At 41.0% G+C, this 22936-nt stretch overlaps 1 protein-coding gene across 6 annotated transcripts in view; it reads left to right on the top strand.

Moving 5' to 3' along the window:
- The first annotated feature begins 1952 nt into the window (after positions 1-1952).
- The window catches only part of slc15a5 (solute carrier family 15 member 5), a 58164-nt gene continuing 37180 nt past the window's right edge, over positions 1953-22936 (top strand). For 4 of the 6 annotated variants that reach the window (XR_005944799.1, XM_041202706.1, XM_041202707.1 and 1 more), the window contains exons 1-5: positions 1953-2015; positions 14235-14349; positions 15273-16078; positions 19489-19711; positions 22645-22814. Coding sequence is in view for 3 of the 6 variants with exons in the window: in XM_041202706.1 (XP_041058640.1) it covers positions 15709-16078; positions 19489-19711; positions 22645-22814 (763 nt within the window). In the remaining 3 variants the exon portion in view is untranslated. Of the gene's footprint in view, positions 2016-14234; positions 14350-14408; positions 14459-15272; positions 16079-19488; positions 19712-22644; positions 22815-22936 lie in introns of those variants that run through there. The other 2 variants (XR_005944801.1, XR_005944800.1) reach the window with 2 other exon arrangements.

The raw sequence follows: 22936 nt of genomic DNA on the forward strand, positions 1-22936 counted from the left end.
CCACCTTTTACACATATTCACATCTATTCTTAAAAATTGTATGTCACACACTGCAGGAAACGAACCTTGCACCAGCAAAAGTGGAGTCTGCTTGAACTCAGCACTGGGTGTCCCTGAGACTAATTTGGATCCAGACCACAGACTTGGTCCAAACATGGACAAGAGCTGAGTTCCAAAGATGATGTGAGAGTGGCTGCCCTTGAAATCAAGGCCACAGTTGACCATGTGTGGCATCAAAAAACCCTAGCAAAATTGAAGTCATTGGGAATTGGTGGGTGGGGTGGAAATGGAACAGTGGTGGGGGTAACCTCACCACAGGTTGGATTACCTAGCACAAAAGATGTTTGTGTTTGTTGTGTAAAATACCACATGAACTGCAATGTTTCAAAAAAGTTACTCACCTCCATAGGAAATTAGGAATAAACAATAAATGCTGGCCTTGCCGGTGATGCTCACATCCCTCAAATCAATAAAGAAAAATGCAGTGTCCAAGAATATTCCTGAGGCTTCCAGCGACTAGTTGGCACCGACAGGTTGGAGTTCATTGTAGATAAAAGGAACAATATTGAAATATGAAAAGATTCTTGATTACCTCCACCACGGAAGATGGGTGGAAGTTTTCGCTCCCGTTGGTCTATTTTGTCTGTAAACAATACATCTCAAAAACTGATGGACAAATTTCAAGGAAACATAGTACTCAGATGGGGTTTGGCTCAAGGAAGTATTGATTAGTTTTTGGCAAAGATCCATATCCAGATCCTGGAATTGTTTAAAGGGTCCACTAACATTGGGAGACAGGACAAAATGGCTTTTTTTTAAGAATTTTGTGTGTCGATTTATGAAGAATGTCATTGATACATTTAGAGTGTTATTGATTGTTTAGAATGTTGTAGATCATCTCAGCTGCTCTGGTGAAATTTTTCACAGTTATTAAAATGTGAGCAGAGGTCTTAGAGCAGGATATTGGATGTGGATTGGCCTGAAGCCTCCTTATTGAGATGGAAGCTCTTGATAATTTCTTTTCAGCTTTGTTGTTACAGAGCATCAATAAGACAGAGAAAAGCCTTAAGGAAGAGCTGTATAATTGTAATAATGTTGAGTTAACACAACAGGGTATGCCCTCTGCTGAGTGCTCTTTTCACTTGTTAGAATTTGGAATTTATTGTTTCTGCCTCTTTAAAAGGGGGCAGTTATGATCTAGGTGTTTAATCCTCCAAGATCTCTGTGCCCATCCAATTCTGGCTTCTTGCACATCCCCAAACTTAATCTCTGCATAATTTGTAGTCATGCTTCCAGCTGATAAGACCCTAAACTCTGGAAATCCCTCTCTAAACCTCTCCCCTCTCTAGCTCTCCCTGTCTCCTCCTTTACAACACTCCTTAAAACCTACCTCTTTGACCAAGCTTTTGGTCATCTACCCTAATATTTCCTTTTTGGCTTGGCATCAAATCAACTTGTGAAGCATCTTAGGATGCTGTGTTACATGTGCAAAATAAATGCAAATTGTTGAAACATATAATACTGCAGATGCTGGAAATCTGAATTCAAATGCTGGAAATACTCAGCAGGTCAGGCAGCATCTGGAAAGAGAATCAGAGTTAATGTTTGAAATGGGGGGGGGGGTGGTGGGGGGGGGGGGAGAGTGGGCAGAGAAAGGTCTGTGATAGGGTGCAGGGTAGGAGAGATTAAATGACAAAATGCTTCATGGGTACAAAAGCCAAAGGGAGTGGTAATGGATAAAGTAAGAAAAACAAAAGATATGTCATAAATGAGGTGTGAATGGCTGGATAGAAAGTTAAAAACAAAAAACTGCGGATGCTGGAAATTCAAAACAAAAACAGAATTACCTGGAAAAACTCAGCAGGTCTGGCAGCATCGGCGGAGAAGAAAAGAGTTGACGTTTCGAGTCCTCATGACCCTTCGACAGAACTGGTTCTGTCGAAGGGTCATGAGGACTCGAAACGTCAACTCTTTTCTTCTCCGCCGATGCTGCCAGACCTGCTGAGTTTTTCCAGGTAATTCTGGATAGAAAGTTGTTGTTTAAGGGTTACCTCATCCTAATTAAGTAAAATAGTTTGAAAAATATCCCTACTGAACAACTGCTGTTGTAATTTGATACAGCTCAGGGGGAAAGTACATTTGCAGTTTGCTCTTTTTTGATGTGTCATTGATGTTGGCAACTCTTGTTGAAGAATGCTTATTTTGCAGCTTGCCGAGAATGACGAGGCATTGCTCTCTTATACTGGGGCATTTTCAGATGGGACTAGTTCCAACATTGCTTGTTGTAACGCTTACAAGCCTTGAGAAAGCTGCAACATCGAAATGCTATATCAGTCCGGCACAAACATGTGACACGAACTTTCACATATAAAGTTACTTTTTAATTTAAATGATATAGCAGTTTGAGGGAGCTACATGATCTTGTGTCAATGTGTCTTTCTCTGTATCTCAGGCAGTGATTAATATTTTCACTCAGCAATACAAAGAAACAAAACTAGTTATGCAACCCGAAGAGATACACACGTGGTACAGTAACATAGTGGCTATATTACTGGATTAGTGATCCAAAGAGTGAATTCAAATCCCACCATAGTAGTTTTAGAATATGAATTTATTTTTAAACATGTGAAATGATAAACTGCTATCAGTAACCATGAAGCTGCTGGATTGATTTAAGCCCACAACTGGTACCTTGATGTCCTTTAACTAATTATATACAACCATAAACCTAAGTTTCTCTAAAACATTGCTACCCATATCTTAACATACGAACATACAAACATACAAACCAGGAGTAAGAGTAGACCACTCAGACCTTAAAGCTTGTTCCGCCATTCAATTAGATCATGGCTGATCTGATTGTAACCTCCCGCCTATCCCCGATAATCTTTCACCCCCTTGTTAATCAAGAATCTATCTAGCTCTGTCTTCAAAATATTCAAAACTCTGCCTTTTGAGAAAGAAAGTTCCAAAGACTCACAACCTTCTGAGAGAAGGAATTTCTTCTCATATCTGTCTAAAATGAGTGACCCCTTATTTTTAAAACATGACCCCTAGTTCTAGGTCCTTCCACAAGAGGAAATATCCTCTCCACATCCACCCTGTCAAGAAACCTCAGGATCTTATGGGTTTCGATCAGGTCACCTCTTGCTCTTCTAAACTCCAGCGGATACAAGCCTAACCTGTCCAGCTTTTCCTCATTAAACAACCCATCCATTCCTGGTATTAGTCAAATAAATCTTCTCTGAACTGCTTCTAACGCATTTACATCTTTCCTTAAATAAGGAGGCTGTACACGGTAGTCCAGGTGTGGTCTCACCAGTGTCCTACACAACTGAAGCATAACCTCCCTATTTTTGTGTTCAATTCCCCTTGCAATAAACAATAACATCCTATTAGCTTTTCTAACTACTTGTTGTACCCTCATATTAGCGTTTTGTGATTCATTTGCTAGGACACCCACATCCCTCTGAATCTCAGAGCTCAGCAATATCTCTCCATTTAAATAATATGCTTCTTTTTTATTCTTCCTGCCAAAATGGATAATTTCACATTTGCCAGATCTTTGCCCACTCACTTAACCTATCTATGTCATTTTGCAGCCTCCTTACATCCTCTTCACAATTTACTTTCCTACCTATCTTTGTGTCATCAGCAAATTTAGCAACCATTCCTTCAGTCCCTTCATCCAAGTCCTTTATATAAATTGTAAAAAGTTAAGGCCCCAGCATTGATCCCTGTGGCATACGACTCATTACATCCCATCAGCCAGAAAAATACCCAATTATGGCTACTCTCTGTTTCCTGTTAGCTACCAATCTTCTATCAATGCTTATCTGTTACCCCCTACACCATGAGCTTTTATTTTCCACATCCCACAACTCCCCCATCATGCCTGTAGCCCTTGACCTACAATGGCTTCTGGTTTGGCAATACATTGATTTTAAAATTTTCATCCATGTTTTTAAATCGCTCCATGACCTCATCCCTTCCTGTCACTGTAACCCTTTCCAGTCCTATAACCCTCTGAAATCTCAGCACTTCTCTAATTCTGGCCTCATGCAAATCCTCGATTTCCATTGGCTGATCATTGGTGGCCGTGCTGCTCAGAGCCAAAGTGTTGGAGTTCTCTCCCTAACCTCTCCACCTCTCTGCCTCACTCTCTTTTAGGACATTCCTTAACAGCTACCTTTTTAACCAATCTTTTGGTCATCTTTTCTAACATCCTTAATATGGCTAGGTATCAAATTTTATCCAGTAATGTTCCTGTGAAGTGCCTTGGGATGTTTAACTACATTAAAGTCACTATATAAATGAAAGTTGCAGTTGCTTACAATTTTTATTTATTCATTGACAGGATGTGGGCATCGCTGGATAGACCAGCATTTATTGCTCATCCTAATTGCCCTTGAGAAGGTGGTAGTGAGCTGCCTTCTTGAACTACTGAAAGCCATGTGGTGTAGGTACCCATAGTGCTGTTAGGGAGTTCCAGGATTTTGGCCCAGTGACAGTGAAGGAATGGCAATATGGTTCCAAGTCAGGATGGTGAGCTTCTTGAAGGGGAACTTGCAGGTGGTGGTGTTCCCATGTATCTGCTGCCCTTGTCCTTCTCAGTGGTAGAGGCTGCAAGTTTGGAAGGTGCTGTTGAAAGAGCCTTGGTGAGTTCCTGCAGTGCATCTTGTAGCTGGTACACACTGCTGCCAAGGTGTGCCAGTAGTGGAGGGAATGAATTTCTAAGATGGCAGATGGGTTACCATTCAAATGGGCTGGTTTGTCTTGGATGGTGTCAAGCTTCTTGAGTGTTGTGGGAGATGCACTCATGCAGGCAAGTGGGGAGTATTCCATCACACTTCTGACTTGTGCCTTGTAGAAGGTGAACAGGCTTTGGGGAGTCAGCAGGTGAGTTAGTCTCCACAGAATTCCCAGCCTCTGACCTGCCCTTGTAGCCACAGTATTTATATGGCTAGTCCATTTCAGTTTCTAATCAATGGTAACCCCCAAGATTTTGATAATGGGGGAATTCAGTGATGGTTAAGCCAATGAATGTTATGGGGCGATGGTTAGTTTCTCTCTTGTTGGAGATGATCATTGCCTGGCACATGAGTGGTACAAATGTTATTTGCCACTTATCAGCCCAAGCCTGGATCTTGTTCAGGTCTTGATGCATATGGACTTGAACTGCTTCAATATCTGAGGAGTCGTGAATAGTACTGAACATTGTGCAACCATCAGTAAACATCCCCAATTCTGAGAATATGATGGAAGGAAGGTCATTGATGAAGCAGCTGAAGATGGTTGGGCTGAGGGTGTTACCCTGAGGAACTCCTGCAGTGATGTCCTGGGACTGAGATAATTGATCTCCAACCACAAACATCTTCCTTTGTGCTAGGTATGACTCTAACCAGTGGAGAGTTTTCCATCTGATTCCCATTGACTACAGTTTTGCTAGGGCTCCTTGATGCCACACTCGGTCAAATGCGGCCTTAATGTCAAGGGCAGTCACTCTTAACCTCACCTCTTGGGTTCACCTCTTTTGCCCATGTTTGAGCCAAAGCTGTAATGAGATCAGGAGCTGAGTGGCCCTGGTGGAATCCAAACTGAGCATCAGTGAGCAGGTTATTGCTGTGTAAATGCTGCTTGAAGGCACTGTTGATGACCCCTTCCATCACTTTGCTGATGATTGAGAGATGCACCTTAAATGTGACTTCAGGTCCCACATCAAAGTGGTTGAACTTTCAAGTGGTCTACTAGTGGTTTAAGTAGAAGACCCTTTCCACCATCTTGGGATGACTAGCACTAGGCAATAAATGCTGGTCTTGCCAGCAATGGCAACAACCCAGGAATGATAGGGAGGGAATCAAAATTGAAAAGATTAAGGTAAACCAGCTGACACCGTTAGATATGTAAATATGTAAATGTACTTTATCACTGTGGATATGTAAAACCAGCAGTAGCTCCCTGACAATTGCTATGCAGCAACACGTTAATGTTGGTAGTGATACATTAGGAAGGAGCTTAAATCAAAGGAAAATTCAATTTTATCAGGGTTTTTGGTCAGCTTTGGATAACAAAACATTCTGTTCCACCTTTAAAATAAAATGCTAAAAGAAAAGCTTTCCATGACAATTTTGGTCCAAAGCTCTGGAATTTTCACCTGAAACCTTTCCACCTCCATCTCCCCCCTTCAAGACACACACTTGGACATTTGCCTTTTAACCAGGCTTTTAGTTGCATTTCCTGAAAGCTCCTTATCAGCATAGTGTCAATTTTTTTATCTCATTATGCTCTTGTGAAGCATCATGGGGCTTTTTGCTACGTTAGAGGCTCTATGTGAAAGTTGCTATTGTTATTTAAACATTTTAAAGGCAAATGGAGCAAGGTCAAATGACTAGAATATGTGGACTTTGCTCATGGTAATGCAGATGCCTTTAACTGACTTACTTTTAATTTAAGGAGCCAGCACAGTTCCAAGTGCTCATAGGGGTGGTGTTTCATGCTGTATTATACTGCATTTGTTAAAACACCCTGCTGGGGAACTGCTAAACATGTCAAGATTTTAATGTGCTTAGTAGTGATCCAGGTTATTAATGTGCATATGTACATCTAAAGTCACTATGAATTTGTAGTAATATAACACAGTGACACCAGCAGGAATTTCTTTCAGAGTTATACGGATTGGAGCTAGCCAACTCAAAGAAAACTATTCCAAAGGTCTATTATACAAATAGCAATTTCACAATAAGGTTCAAACCGAATCATTATTACTTCTATTAATCCAACACTATGCAAATACGAGGAAAAGGGCAGCCAAGTCAGTTAGAAACTCTAAGGCATGAGTCCTAGTGTCCAGTTCCAATGGAAAATTCACCATAATTTACTACAATATCCCAGAGAATATTTACTAAATCCATCCCAACTAATTGGTTTGCACTGGTTGAAATCTGGAATTGACTAGAGCTGGAAAACCATCCTTTGTTTCTGTGTTTTGTCAAGAGATCTTTCTTTCTTTCAAAAGGAGTCTCCCAGAAAGAAAAATATATAAATTTCCAGCATCTTTGAATACCTTGAACAACCATCACCTCACCACCAAGACCAACTCCCCCCACAGCACCCCCATACCCCAACATTGCTTACACCATCTATGTCCCTGGTTTAATTGCCTGCAGATCAGAGGTTAACAGTGCCTTCCTTCTGGCCTCTCAAGTTGCACCTTACACAAGTTGTAACCACTACCGTTCACATCCTATCCAGTACAGCATCCAACTCACCTGTCACTCCTGTACTTGCCAAACTCCACAACTCACAAACACAGTGCACTGATTTGAAAATTCTCACCCTCATTACCAAATACCCACAAGATCGCAATTTATCTCCAATGTCTCCATTAAGCCAAATGTCTGAGCTAATACCCATTTGTCTTCTGATTCTTGCCAAATCCTAACTTCTGCTCTGGAAAAACATCACATGAAGGGTTAATTTTAGAGTCAAACAGAGATAACTGAGTATTCTTCAAAGAAAATTAGCTTAGAAACCAGACACTTTTGCTGAGTAGCTTTCTTGGACTACACAAATATAATCTATAATTTAATGGCTTGTTCTATGAACCAGAGGAAGTTTACAGTGTTAATTATTTAAATGGGTGGAGCTATTACATTCTATGACAAGCACCTTATGAAGTTGTCAAACAGTGGCTGACTTTCTAATTGAATTATAGGAATTGCCATCCTTTATCAATAGGGGCTATATTGTATTTCCAAAGGGTTTGGAATTATATTCCTGGGGAAGTTTATCTGAGTTGTCAGGTGGTTAGTTGGCATGTCATAGTCAGCCTTCAGCAAGCGGAGGACATAGAGTGACATAGAACCTTCATAAAAACAAGCTGACCATATCCTTGATTCCACTGTGAACTTCACCACACAAGAAGTGAATGTCTATTTGCGTATGTTTGGTGTACATATGTGAGAGACAGCTCAGGGAGCAGCACTTTAATATTTTGATAGATATGTAAAAAAAAATCACACTTATAACAGATTTGACCACCACAGTGCAAAAAAACTTCTCGCGAGATAGAAGGCTGCCATGATAGACTATAACACATTGTCTTACGCAGTATTCCATTCATGTACCTATTTTATTTAAATAAATCATCAGATAATTTTAAGTCTGAGCCTCAGTTTAATAAAACAGATTCAATATGCCTGCCAAAGATTAGAGTAATCATATGGCGGCATGTGATACTTCTCAATAGGCTAGCATATGCTGGGAAGGGTTTCTCTGTTTGATCCCAGGTCTTGCCATCATTTAACTAAATATAAGTTTAAGGAAAAACTCTAGGGAAAACAAGATCTGCTTATGGGAACAGTCAGTAATGCTGTGCTTTGAGTAGAATATCTAATATGAAGTGGCAATACCCACAGCATCTTGTTTCTTTTCCTGGGGAACCCTCCACCCAACAAGTCAACAGTGCAGCAAGTTTGGCAGAAGTTGGTGGCCTGGCAATCGATATGGATGAAGAAGCAGTCAGAGTCTTCATTGTGATGCCTTATTTTCTGAGGGAATACACTAAACCAGCCTACAAAGTCTGCTGGGGGATCAGGCTTGGAAATAAAGTGGTGCAGACATTACAGCTTGATTTTTCACCTTCCAGCTGTCCTGCTTCTGTGTGACTCCACAACATTCTGTCATAGTATGGGAGATAGCCTCTGTAAATCAGTAGTTCTCAAACTGTGTGCATTGTAAAGGACAAAAATGGAAGGAGCTCAGGAATGAAGCATTTCATTTCAATTGCCATCGTGTCATGACAAAGCAGGGACATTCTCCACTGACCTCAAAAAAAGCTGCCCTGTGATCCAGTGATTTCTGTGGAGTAATTTTCCTCTCCCAATGGCAGTTTAAATCTGGCAGCAAGCAAAGGGTAGGGAACAAATCACATTAAAATATTCACATACAACAAACCAGGAAGTTAAAACCCTTAATTTAAATTTTCGGATTGTGAAATAAATGATCACACTTGGATTAAGATGGAAGCTAATATAAAGATAATTTTTTAAAAAATAAAAATGTGGATTTTTTTATCCATTGTGGAAAAATTTGACAATCCACAAATATAAAATTAGATTTTCAGGACCAGAGAGGGTGCTTAGCCATTATTCTGAACTTAGTACATCACTAGCAACCCAGTTATACTTCATTCAATAATGTGTAACTTTTCAAGGGTTTTTAAGATTGAGACTACCAGCATTAAAGTGGAATTATTCATTAACTCATGGTTGCAATTGCAGACTGGAAACTTCTATGGAGGAGCATAGTATCACTGACAATAGCTTTTGAATCTCTGCATTATTCTGTTCATTATTCTGCAGACTTCAAAGTTGCTGTCAGTGGAGTGATGAGGGTGGATGCTGATTCAGTACTTGTGCCATCATTACCACAGCAAAATCTTGGCCCGGTTAAAGTTGTAACAAGCATTAATTTACAAACTATGCAAACAAAGACATTTGCTACAATTTGGATGCTATGTTACAGAGAGCCTGAAACAGATATAGAGTGTTCTACCAAATGTTCCATTCATCATTCTACAACCTGCACCAGTTGTGGAACTTGAATTGTGGACTATCCTAACTGAGAGATAGGTAGAGAGAGGTTTACGGGAGGAATTCCAATGCATTGGGTTTAGGCTGCCAAAGGCATGGCCACGAGTACATGAGGCCAAAAGTGGAAGAAGGCAGAAAATTCAGAGGGTTATGAAGCTGAAAGAACTTACAGAGATAGGGAGGGGCGAGGCTGTGAAGGAATTTGAATGTAAGGGTAAGAGTTTTAAATTTGAGGCATTGCCAGGCTAGCATCCAATGTAAGGCAGCAAGCACTGGGAATGGGCAAGTTTGACTTTGATAATCCTTGTTAAGCACGGCGTGCAAAGATCCAGGGGAAGCTTTGTTTTGGAGCCCCAGACTGAGTCAACTTACACGGTCTAAGGATGTCCTACTCTCCCCGCACTCAACCCACCTGCTGATCCTCACTGTCATGGTTCAAGTATATCAAGTAAAGAGTCAGTGTCTGTAGCAAAGGTGAGGAGGGCAAACCAAAACAAAAAAATGTTGTACTTTCATTTTGTTTGCTACTTCAATCAAACAGATCTGAGTCAAGTAGAACAAAATACAGCAAGACCTTTGAACATTATTCACACAGAATTTTATTCACTTAATGATCTAAGTGTAAATCTCTTTTTAACAACATCGCGTGGTAGATTAGTTTGAGAATTTAGGGAAAAGAGTTGACAAAATTTTGCATATTGATATTTGACAGCATTTTATCAGTGATAGTCTATATCACACAAAAGTTGAACATGACTTCCTCAAGTGGATTGGTGTATGGCCGTCATAATTACCGTGTGTGAACTTTATCCTTGTGAGATCTGATTATTACTTGACTGCAAGCATTCTTTCATTTTTCTTGACACTGCTCCTTTAAATGCATATTATACAGAGCTTTTCAATTAGGTTTAATAGTTTGCTTTACAATGTCCCACATTAGAAATTGTGCTCAAATATTTTAATTAAAGGCTGGTAAAATGGCTAGATATATGGCAGATGAAATGTAATGCAGAGAAGTGTGAAGTAACACATTTTGGTAGGAAGGAAATGAGAGGCAATGTGAGCTAAATGGTACAATTTGAAAGGGGGTGCAGGAACAGTGAGACCTGGAGCTCTAGGTACACAAATATTTGGAGATGACAGGACAAATTGAGAAGGCTGTTTTAAAAAATCATAAAGGATCATTGGCTTTATTAGCAGAGGGATAGAGTGCAAAAGCAATAAAGTTATGCTAAACCCTTTTAAAACACTGGTTAGACCTCAGCCAGAGTATTGCATTCAATCCTGAGCACTACACTTTAGGAAGGATGTCAAAGCCTTGGAGAGGATGCAGAAAAGAGAGGTTTTTTTTATCATTTATTCTTTCATGAGATGTGGATGGCACTGGTATGCCCCACCATTTCTAGAGTCACATGCAGGCCAGACCAGATAAGGACAGCAGACTTCCTTCCCCAAAGGACATTAGTGAACCTGATGGTATAAGTGATAATTTCATGGTTCACTGTTACTGCTAATTCCAGATTTTTTTTATTAATTGGTTATCATAAGTCATTTTTCTTAACTCCTAACAGCACCGAGCTGGTCCAACATGTGTAACCATTTAAAAATCCTACACAAACTCTCAGGACTTCCACAAAAATGTTATCGTTTAGTAAAATCAAATTTAGTTAGCTCTGCATTAGAGGTTTTCCTTAAAAAACTGAGATGTTCTTAATCATTAAAATAATGAGCACACATTAAATGGTGATTTCATTTTGAAAAATAAATTGTCAAGCTATAAAAAAGGAAATGATGTTTGATTTATTAGCTGAAAGATCGTATCTATCCCACTTTCGGCGGTGAGCCATTTAAATAAGGTGACTTTGCTTTTAAAGAATCACAGAACTGTTATGGTGCATAAGGAGGCCATTTGACCCAGTGTGCCTGCACCGACTCTCCAATAATGACTTAGTGCCATTCTACTGCCTTTTCCCCATAACCCTGCACATGGTTTCTATTTAAATAATCATCTAATGCCCTCCTGAATGCCTCAATTGAACCTGCCTCCACCACACTTCCAGGCAGTGCATTCCTGACCCAAACCGCTTGCTGTGTGAAAAAGTTTTTTCTCACATCATGTTTGCTTCTTTTGCAAATCACTTTAAATCTGTGCCTTCTCATTCTCAAACCTTTTATGAGCGGGAACAGTTTCTCCCTATCTACTCTGTCCAGCCCCCTCATGATTTTGAACACCTCTATCAAATTTCCTCTTAGCCTTCTCATCTGCAAGGAGAACAGTCCCAACTTTCCAGTTTATCTTCATAACTAGAGTTTCTCATGCCTGGAACCATTTTTGTAAAACTCTTCTGCACTCTCTCTAATGCGTTCACATCCTTCCCATAGTGTGACGCCCAGAACTGTACACAATAATCCAACTGAGGTCTAACCAATGTCTTATACAAGTTCAGCATAACCTCCTTGCTCTTGTACTATTAATAAAGCCTAGGACACAGTATGCTTTATAAACTGTTCTATCCACCTGTCCTGCCACCTTCAATGATTTATGTACATATACCCAAGGTCCCTATGTTCCTGCACACCCTTTAGTGTTGTACCCCTTATTTTATATTGTCTCTTCATGCTTTTCCTGCCAAAATGCATCATCTCACACTTATCTGCATTGAACTTCATCTCCCACCTATCGGCCATTCCACCAACTTGTCTATGTCCTTTTGAAGTTCTACATTGTCCTCCTCACAGTTCATATTGCTTCCAAGTTTTAGATCATCCACAAACTTTGAAATTGTCCCCTGCACACCAAGATCTAGATCATTAATATATATCAGGCAAAGCAAGGGTCCCAATACTGACTCCTGGGGAACTCCACTACAAACCTTCCTCCAGCCCAAAAAATATCTGTTAACCATTACCCTATGTTTCCTGTCACTCAGCCAACTGTGTGTCCACATTGCTACTGTCTCTTTTATTCCATGAGCTATAACTTTTCTCACAAGTCTGTTGTGTGGCATTGTATTGAATGCCTTTTGGAAGTCCATGTACACTACATTTTAAGCTGTAATTTTCAATACAGATGTCACTACTTTAACAGCACTCCCTAAACAACATTCCTTCCTAGTCCTAGCATACGGTGTGCTTACACATATTACCTAACACACACATGTACACACACACACACACACACAGGGCAGATTTTAATGCCCTCCCAGGTGAGTTTGGTGGTGGTGGGCTATTTAATCAGGCAGGAGGGTGGTAGGTGGGGCCCACTACCTTCCTGCCACCAATTAAGTCCTTGGCAGCTCACCCCACCAACATTTGAGTCCCTTAAGTGACCAATTAATGCCCAATTAAGGGTGTTATCTACCATCTATGGTATCAACCCAACAGCGGGCAGGGGGGTCATCATGCAGCAAGCACAACAAGCAAATCCTGGCATGTTTGCTTGGGTGCACCAGGGAGGTCCCTCATTCAAAGACATTTAGTGCCTGATTGAGGGAATCAGCATTGGGAAGGGGAAGGGGCCTGCTGAAAGCCAACCCCTGTCCTTGCTGCTGACCCCTGCTCTCCCACCTCCCCACTGCAACCTCCCTCCCAGGCCATCACTCACTTGTGGCCTAAGATCCAGCAACAATCCTAAGCCTAAGTTGGGTGTAGTACCAGCAGCAACCATTACCTCCCTGGTGGTGCCACTGTTCAAAAGAACTGCTGGCCTCTGATTGGCTGGCAGCTCTCAATGGTTGGAACTTCTGCCTCCGGAGTCCTTTATCCAGGGGAAGGCCTGCTGCTGTCTAGTTTAGTGCCTGAGTGGCACTGAAATCATCCCTAAAAGAGGCGATGCAGGGCTCTTGCCAATTCTCCAGCTGGCGGACAAGACTCCTGTCATGACTCCATTAAATACAGCCCACTCCCACAGACATACACACAAACAAATTGTTCTACATTAAATCCATGGGTCAGTGCTCCCCACTGCTAGACCTTTCCCCCTTTTCCTGACCTCATCCGACAGCTTTCCCAGTCACCCCCCTCCCTCTCTCTCTTGCTCTCTCTCCTGATCATCACCACGCTCTCTCTCCTCGCTGTCCCCAGCTCTCCCTCCCTCCCTGATGGTCCCTTTCCCTCCCTTTCCTGGTATAACTGGATGTTTACACTTGTGGGAGAGACTAGAACTGGGGTACACAGTTTAAGTATAAGAGGTTTACCGCTTAACATGGAGACTAGGATAATTTTTTTTTCTCAAAGGGTCATTAGTATGTGGAATTCTTTTCTCCAGAAAACAGTGGTTGGGTCATTGAATTTATTCAAAGCAGAGTTAGACAGATTTTTGATAGGCAAGGGAGTCAAGGGTTAAGGGGGGGGGGGGGGTGGGGGTAGGTGACAATGTGGAGTTGATAACACAACCAGATCAGCCATGATCTTGTTGAATGTCAGAGCAAGTCTTGAAGGGCTGAATGGCCTCCTCCAGCTCCTAAGTCCTATGTTCCTACCTCCCCTCTTATAAAGAAGGGGCATTGCGTGCATGGATGTTAGAGTGCAGCCTTTAAGATGACGCCAGGTAAAGATTACAGCAGTTGGTTGGGGCAATTATTTTTGGATCAGTGAGTTTACTGTCAGCTAGCTGTCTCATTATTATTATTATTGTTCCAGGAATGGCTGACAGAGGCAGAGGCAGCCAAAGAAGGAGAAAGGCCAGAGAAGATGATGCCATTTCAGATTCCGACCTGCAAAATCTCCCCAATGAAGTAGGACAGGAGATTACTGGGTGAGTGTATTAGGATATCTACCAAAAGTGCCACGTGAAGGGAGGTGGCACTGATAGTAAATGCCAGCACTCGCACCGCCAAGAATGCAGACTGGCACTTCACAGAGAGGTAAATGTCCTGTTCACATGAAGCAAATTATTGGATGGCTTGCGTTTCTTTTTGGATTCGCAGAACCTCAATGACACTATTCTCTCAGATTTATTGAAATCTTTGACCTTCTGCCCAGCACCGAATACACGAGTTTCAAATGATCACATCGCATTTTAGTGCGCGCTGCATTTTAAGGGGTGCAGAACTTCACGTTTTGACTTCAGAGGTGGTCGGACAGTTTTTCCTTTTTTTAGCAACAAACAGCTAAACATTTTTCGGTGGGGTTAGCCTGAGATGCAGGAGTGGGGCTGGGTCCACGCCGCTAATAATGTCCTCGGAACGCTTGTCTGGAATTTGGCAGTTGTCTGTCTGTACGTGACCAGCCCTTGTACAGCCGGGCAGGCTATGGGCTCATGGGCGGACACGTGGTTCACCAAAGAGACACACACCAAGCAAAGCAATATAGAGTCCGCATACCAAAACTGGGAGGCGGCGATTAGAGTCCATACTATCTTTACCTGCGGGGACTCTTAATCATTTGCTCATAGTTGTCGTTCATGGACTGCGAACTGTATAATATCTTTCAAGCGGCCTCCATGGGTTATCCCGTTTTAGGTCTGACCCGAAGTTCCACTGTAATGATAATCTTTCCAACACGCCTCTCTTAGCATTTAAACGGTTTATTTTTTCTAAATAAAGTAATACATTTTCCCACACACCTTTAATTTCCCAGGCTAACAAAAAGAAAATCTGTTTCACTAAAGAAGACGATTGTAATTCTGACGTTCTTGAATTATTGATGACGTGTTATGCTCTCTCTCTCCTAATAAAGGGATAGCAAAACAGTGACATCGATAAACAGGACGTTACAAGCAAATTGACGTGTAAACGCAACCACATCTGAAAATCTTGGAATTGTGAGAAAAAAGCAGAAACCTCTAGATATTCACATCTCAAGTCAGTCAGTCAGTCTCGTTCGAGAAACTAGTCAGGTAAACATTTCAGTTCCAGTCCTTTACCGGACCCCTAGTCGAATTATTTTATGATGCTATACGCTGCAATGAAGACTTGAGCTCCCAAAACTCAATTATTGAGATTGCCGTGTGGTTATCGATGAAGGAACATCGAGGTGCGATAAAAAGCTGTGAAATAGTCGTGCTTGCATGTGGAATTCGGGAGTGAGTCGGAGCAGCCTGGTAATTGGATAATGAGAACTGACAGATGATCTGCCCAGGCCCTCAGTCCGCCTGCCGCTGAGGCAGTCCGCAATGGCAGTGGTGGATTTGAAACATCTGCCAGAAATCGGTAGTCTTAGTCCTTCTCAACGAAAGAGAAGGAAACCCAGAGGCTTTAATCCGGAGCAGAGTGCAGGGGCACGGTACTCTAGAAAGAAATTGCAGATTGTCATCTGTCTGCTGTCGGTGGAGCTGTGCGAACGCTTTACTTACTTCGGGATTGTGTGCAACATGATTCTTTTCTGCACTCTGAAACTGGGCTACAAGAACTATCAGGCTGCGATTGTCAATCTATGTTTTGTTGGAGCTAGTACCTTGACTCCAGTGTTGGTAGGATGGTTTGCAGAGTCTTGTATGGGGAGAACCAAAGTGGTTTACATCTGTGCATTCCTCCACTTTATAGGTATGAGTGAGTGTTAGAATTTCCGGATGAGTTATTGTTGCATGTGCATTTGTTATAGTTTCTACCGTTCCCTCTCTCAATCCCATTTGCAGCATGCAATTGTTAAGGTTGTGTAGTGGTAAGAGGAAATTTCAATATGTTTAAAGTTGAATGTTAATAATGTATGATTTTTTTACAATTGTTTTGGAGATGAGGGTGTTGCTGACCACCATCCCTATTTGTTTTTTGAGAAGGTGGTGGTGAGCTGCCTTCTTGAACAGCTGTAGTCCATGTGGTGTAGATACACCCACAGAGCTATTGGGGAGAGAGTGCTAGGATTTTGACCCAGTGACAGTGAAGAAACGGTGGTACAGTTCTAAGTCAGGATGGTGTGTGATTTGAAGAGGAACTTGCAGGTGGTGGTGTTCCCATGTGCCTGCTGCGTTTGTCCTTTTGGGCAATGAAGGTTGCAGCTTTGTCATATGACATATCATGTGGGTGACCAATATAATTCCAATCCAGTGAGAACCATATTTTAAACAAGTCAATTAGTTCATGGGCCTCCTAAAGACTTTTAGGACTTTGTAATGTTAAGAACATGTAAAGGTTCCCATTCTTACAATAATAAAATGACCAGTCCAAGCACAAATGCACAGAGGTCCACTACCACTGAGTTCCAATGGCAGGTACAGTTGGTAGTATAACTTGCATCTGTATGTTGAGCGTCACACTGTACATACCAGTGGCTGTAGAAAAACTATGCTCTTAGCGCTTCTGAAGAGAATTCTATGGGTTACTTTCTCCTATGAGCAAGCTGGCATGTAAATTCACCGCCACTCCCCTCTCAGCTGGGAGCTGTGCCTGAAGAGAGAGTGGGGTGAGAATTAGTCCTACAGTGTTGTAGCACCCTCTCCAAATTGTGTTCCCTTCAAGTGCGGCTCATGTGCGGGGTTGAAAAATGTACTCCCTGATTTTCCAATGAAAGTGCCCATATTGGGAGGTTAAACTTGACTGTTCTTTCTAAATACCAATAAATGCAAAAGTATTAGGTATTAAGAAAATATGTATTTTTAAAATGTTATCATTTTGTACTATTCTGTTGTTTTCTTAAAATTACTTAGAAGAAATTGCTCCAGTATAAATATTAAAATATTATAAATAGTGGAAATGTACATTCCCATTTAAATAGTCTTCTCTTCTGTTTGTTAAGAAATCCTACTTAGCCTTAGTGGGAACCAGTTCACTGAAAGTCAGAAATTGCATAAGCAAATTAGTAGCATCACTGAAATATTGAGATCGTTTGGAAGTAGAGTGATTCTGAACAGCTACGCAGCCAGCCCACAGAGTAAGAAATTATACCCAGCTCTCAGGCTGAGCTGATCTGGCCATAACTGTCAGTCTTGATAGGAAACTGAGGAGCACAGCTGGGCACAAAGGCAGGTAGAGGCCAAGTGGCCAGAAGGCAACTTAGAAGGTGGTTGTGGAGCTTGATTGCAACTGACCTGTAGCTCCCGGGGCTTGGCATTGTGTGGACACAGAAGGCCAAACTAGAAAAATTAACAAGGGTGAGTCACAAAGGCCTCAGTTTCCACAACCTTGACTGGATGACACATTGCATTAAATGTGACTTGTGATAATTTTGTACTGCAAAAGGCAAAAGTGATGCCAATGCACGGTGTAAAAAATAGAAGGTTAACATTTTAGTAACTGACCAATTAAAAACATACATTTTATTAACTATCTGAATTGCCTTATTTTTCTTTGCTTAAGCACATCTTAGTTCTGTAAGGCATTTGTTTCCAGGCAGTGAATTCCAAGTGAAATATGGTTTGGTGCTGGTCTTCACACTCTACATCTAGTTACACTGTGACAGAATCAAGACTGTATTTTGCATGAATTTATTGTGTAAACATTTTTTTTCAAGCTTCTTCACTAGTAAAGTATATATAGAGATGTTCAATTTTATCATCTTTTGTACCTGTCACTGCCTGGTCAACATAAGTGAATGTTCCAGAAAGAACTGTAAATTGTCACAATAATACGTCCAGAAAGAACTGTAAATTGTCACAATAATACAATTTAGTTTAACATCATGATGTTAATGAATACTGCAAGATTAGTTATACTATGATTGAAAATCTATTACAAATGTTGTCTTTTTATTATCATGTAATTTCTAGTGATATGCAGTTACATTTATTTGTATTTAGGCAGAATGAATGAACAATTACTTAATGTTGGAAGTGCAGAATTTTGAGTAACAAGGGAAAAAAAGCTAATTTGTGCTTATATACTGTCTTTCGTGTCCTCAGGACATTCCAAAATACTTCACTGTCAATGAAATATGTTTGGAGTGTAGTCATTGCTGTAATTTTGGAGAAACTCAACTGTCATATCACATACAGCAGGATCCCACAAACAGCAATTGGTTAATTGACCAGATTCCTCCAGCATGCACACAAACCAGGAGGCCCGACACTCACCTTAAATTGGGCCTCAGGGCTGATTGTCAGCCACTAGCACCCAATGAAGTGCCAGGGACAGCCTGGCCATGTGACCACATCAAAATTGGGCCTATTTGTAGCCACCCTTGGGTAAATTCCTGGGGTGAGGAGGGTGTGGGTAGGAAGCGAGAACATGAGAGCGCTGATTGCAAACCTCAGCAGGCCATTCTGCTGCTGTGAATCAGAACTCTTATGAAATTCCTGCTCCTCCAGACTCCACATTAAAGTATATTTTTAAAATGAACCTGCTTGTTGGCAGATGCTGATTAGGCCTCAACAAACTACTGAAAGCCCAATCAATGCCTGCTCCATTCACAACTTTCTCCAAGGAATCCCTAAACAGGTGTTAGCCACCTCATTAACATACAATAGGGGCCTGTGATCTGGTCTGGGTGACTGTTGGAATGCCTGAAAATACAGATTTAGTGATTATCCAAATGCACTCCAAGACTGAGTATGTACCAGATTTGTCATTAATACGTAAAATGATCACATTGCTGTCAAATTTCTTCCCGATCTGATTTTGCGATGTTGGTTGATGATTGTTAGCCAGAACAAAAGGAAAATTCTCCCTGCCCTCCTTCAAGTTGTTACAAGAGATCCTTTAAAGCTGAAGTGAAGCCTTGTCTGCATATTCAGGAATGACATGAAAATTCTATTTATAACACTGAGGAAAAGTAGTAAGTTCTCCCTAGTGTCCTGACCAACATTCTTCCCTCAGTCAACAATACTGAAAACATCTCATTTGCTGTTTATGGTAGCTTGTTGCACACAAATTGTCTGCTGTGTTTCCCTAAAGGCAGTCAAAGGTGTTTCATTATTTGCAAAATATTTTGGAGTGTCCCGAGGTTGTATTAAGGTGCTTTATAAATTAAATAAGAGATGTTTATCTCTGTAAAGATGATTTTCTCTGTTTGTTTCCCAAAGGTACTGTTATGCTGCCTGTTGTTGCATTCCCCTTTGAGGATTTCTACATCGATACTCACCATACCATTCATGCTCTTGCTAAAAAGGAGCAAACTGTGCTGTTTTACATTGGCCTCATGTCAGTTTCTTTGGGTTCAGGAGGAATCCGGGCTGTTGTTTGTCCATTCAGTGCTTACCGCCTACAGGACTACAGCCAAGGCCAACTTCTAACTTTCTTCAACTGGTTAGTGCTCTTCCTGGGTGTCTTTTTTCTGATAAAGATATGCAATGCAAATTAATTTTGTTGATGTTGCACACTTCTAAGTTTGCTAGCCTTTCAGCTGTGGCTTTTGAAAACAATGTGTTGGTTCTTTCCTTTCTTCCGTTCTGAAGAAGGGTCATATTCAACTCGAGACATTAACTCCGTTTCCCTCTCCACAGGTACCACCAGAACAGCTGAGTATTTTCAGCACTTTTTGTTTTTATATCAGATTTCCAACATCCGCAGTATTTGGCTTTGATTTAGTGGTAAATTCACTGCCACTTAAAGTTCTGTTGTTCTCACCGACCCTTCTGTCAGTTCTGAGGAAGAGCCATATTTGATTCGAAACATTAACTCTGAATCTTTCTCCACAGATGCCTCCAGATCTGCAGAGTATTTCCAGCACCATCTGTTTTTAGTTTATGTTTTGATTTTATCTTGATCGACATTCGGAATCACTGCAGGAAAGTTGAAGTTGCCTAAAAAAAGAAAGACTTGCATTTAAGTTGCAAATTTCTTGACCTCAGCATGTCCCAAAGCACTTTACAGTCAATGCTTACTTTTGAAGTATAGTCATTGTTGTAATGTAGAAAACAATGCACAACAAGCTCCCACAAATAGCAATGTGATCATTACAGATATTCTGTTTTAGTGTTGTTGGTTGAAGGATGAATGTTGGCCAGGAGGAACTACCCTTCTCTTCTTTAAATAGTATTGTGCAATCTTTTATGTCCACCTGAGAGTTTAGGGTTTGATCAGGATGATGGCACCTCCGACAGTGTAACACTCCCTCAGTACTGCACTGGACTGTCAGCCTAGATTTTGTGCTCAAGTCAATGAAGTGTTGTTGAATCCACAATATTCTGACTCAGAGGTAAGACACCATCCATCTTTATTTTTACCAAGCCGAAGATCAGACAAACACTTCACAAACCATGAAGTATGAGGTTGAAGCCCTAGCAAACAGGCCAGGAAAAAATAGATCCAATAAACCATCAAAGGATTGCCAACTTTAGACAATGAACAACATCTACACAAACATTATCTCTGACAAAGCTCTAAACACAACAAATCATTGCCTAGCAGTTACCTTGAATCCCCTGGCACTGCTCTGAGCTCCATTCCAACAGAACTACCATTAGTAAGCAGAGAGAGCTTCAAGCAGAATTTAAAATACTGCCTCAACACCACCTCAGTGTTTAACTATCATTTCCCAAATTTTTTTTTTTATTCAGGCCAGCATTTATTGCCCATCCCTAACTGCCCTTGTTCAGAGGGCATTTAAGAGTCAACCACATTGCTGTGGGTCTGGAGTCACATGTAGGCCAGACCAGGTAGTGTTGGCAGATTTCCTTCCCTAAAGGACATCAGTAAAGCAGATGGGTTTTTTTTTTTACAACAATCAACATTGGTTTCACGGTCATTGTTAGACTTTTAATTCCAGATTTTTTTTTTATTGAACTCAAATTCCACCATCTACTGTGGCAGGTTTCAAACCCAAGTCCCCAAAGTATTAAACTGGGTCCAGCAACAATACCACGATGCCATCGCCTCCCCACAATATCAGGTAATAAAACCTGCAACAAATGGGAGTTGTCTCAGGTTGTGGTAAATTTAAATTCAGCTGACAGGCTGGTAAAGAAAAGGATTGATTTCACTAAGGCATAGCTTTAGGAAAAATTTAGTAGCGCATTAACAAACTGAGCACCTCAGTTTGTTGTTAGTATATTTAATGGAAAAACAAATAACATTTCATACAAGGAAGCAGCCTTTACAGAAATGGATATTGATCCAAAGGAACTCCTTTATGCCATATTTACATTGCTGTTCAAAACAAAGCTGGTCTTCACTAAAACACTCCTCTTTCACTGGAGTGAATCCAGTGAATCTCACTGGAATGATCAAAGGAGACCTCATGCTCTTGGTGCTGGTGTGTTAAGTGTGCATTTGTCACTGGCTTCATTCTTTCTAAGGAAAAGACTGTATTGTTCTGTGCAGTACAGCTTATTCCAGAAGTTAAGTGACTCACGTAGAATTCATTACTATGTGTGAAATGTTGAATTATTTGCAATATTGAATTTTTTGCCATTTTTTGTTTCTGCTGAAGGAGATCGATAGCCCCTAGAAGGAGCTTCATTTGTTTGCATGTGTGTTTGTGTGAAAGTGTGGTGCATATGTGAGTGTGTGAATGGAACAATGTATTATATTTGAGCCCCATTATTACTCTCAGATAACAGAATTACATTTCTCTTCATGTATATCTCTCTGCTACTTTTCCCATTCTTTAATGATACATTTTCTTCCTTTCACACTCTCGCTGACTCTCATTTCTCTCTCTTTATGGCTGTGACATATTTTTGGATTTTTATCTGTATGCTCTGGTTTGATTTCATAGAATTATACAGCACAGATTTATGTTATGCTCAGTCAAGTTCACCTCACAGTGGGTTAACTCCCAGAGATACACAAGTCCTTCAGAATGGTGGCTAGAAAGTTTACAGAGTGGAATACCAGGTGGGACAGTTGTTAGACTGTTTACTATGGCAGATTGTATTAGCTTTGAGATGAGGTGGTGTTGGTGGGTGGGGGGGGGTGTTGTTGGATGGTGGGAGACTGGTGAAACGGTGCTGCAACACAAGAGAGAAGGTGACTGGGTCAGAAGGTGACCGGGAGAACAGCCTGTGGGTGTTGTGATCAGGGCAAAGCAAGAGGTTGGAGAGAGAGAAGAGTAGTGCGATTATTTATGGATGGCTCCAGCGCAGAGATGCAATATGGATCAAAAAATGGCCTTGTGCATTGCAAGCTTCAATGCTTCATGGCAAAGTAACATTATTAGAATTTTAAGATCACCGTGTAAATCAACCAAAATCTGCCATCTTGTTTTCAACTCCAACCTTTGACCCATCTTCCCGCAGGTTTCACTGGTTTGTGAACTTGAACTCTGCAGTTGTGTTTGTGAGTATCGCCTATATTCAACAATCTATAGCCAAGAACCTCGGCTTCCTTATTCCTTTTGCATCCGTCCTGACAACCTTGCTGACCATACACATGGTGCAGAACAGACTTATATACCGACCTAAATCAGGTGAGACAGTAATTAAATGGCAATTGTTAGCAACTGCTTACCCACTTTGGCAATACTTTTCCTGATTGTGTTACAATTAAACTTTCCCAAGATTGTTTTCCGACTGAAACAGTTTAGGGAAT

The sequence above is a fragment of the Carcharodon carcharias genome, chromosome 13, assembly GCF_017639515.1.
Source record: "Carcharodon carcharias isolate sCarCar2 chromosome 13, sCarCar2.pri, whole genome shotgun sequence".
In the NCBI taxonomy this organism is placed as follows: domain Eukaryota; kingdom Metazoa; phylum Chordata; class Chondrichthyes; order Lamniformes; family Lamnidae; genus Carcharodon; species Carcharodon carcharias.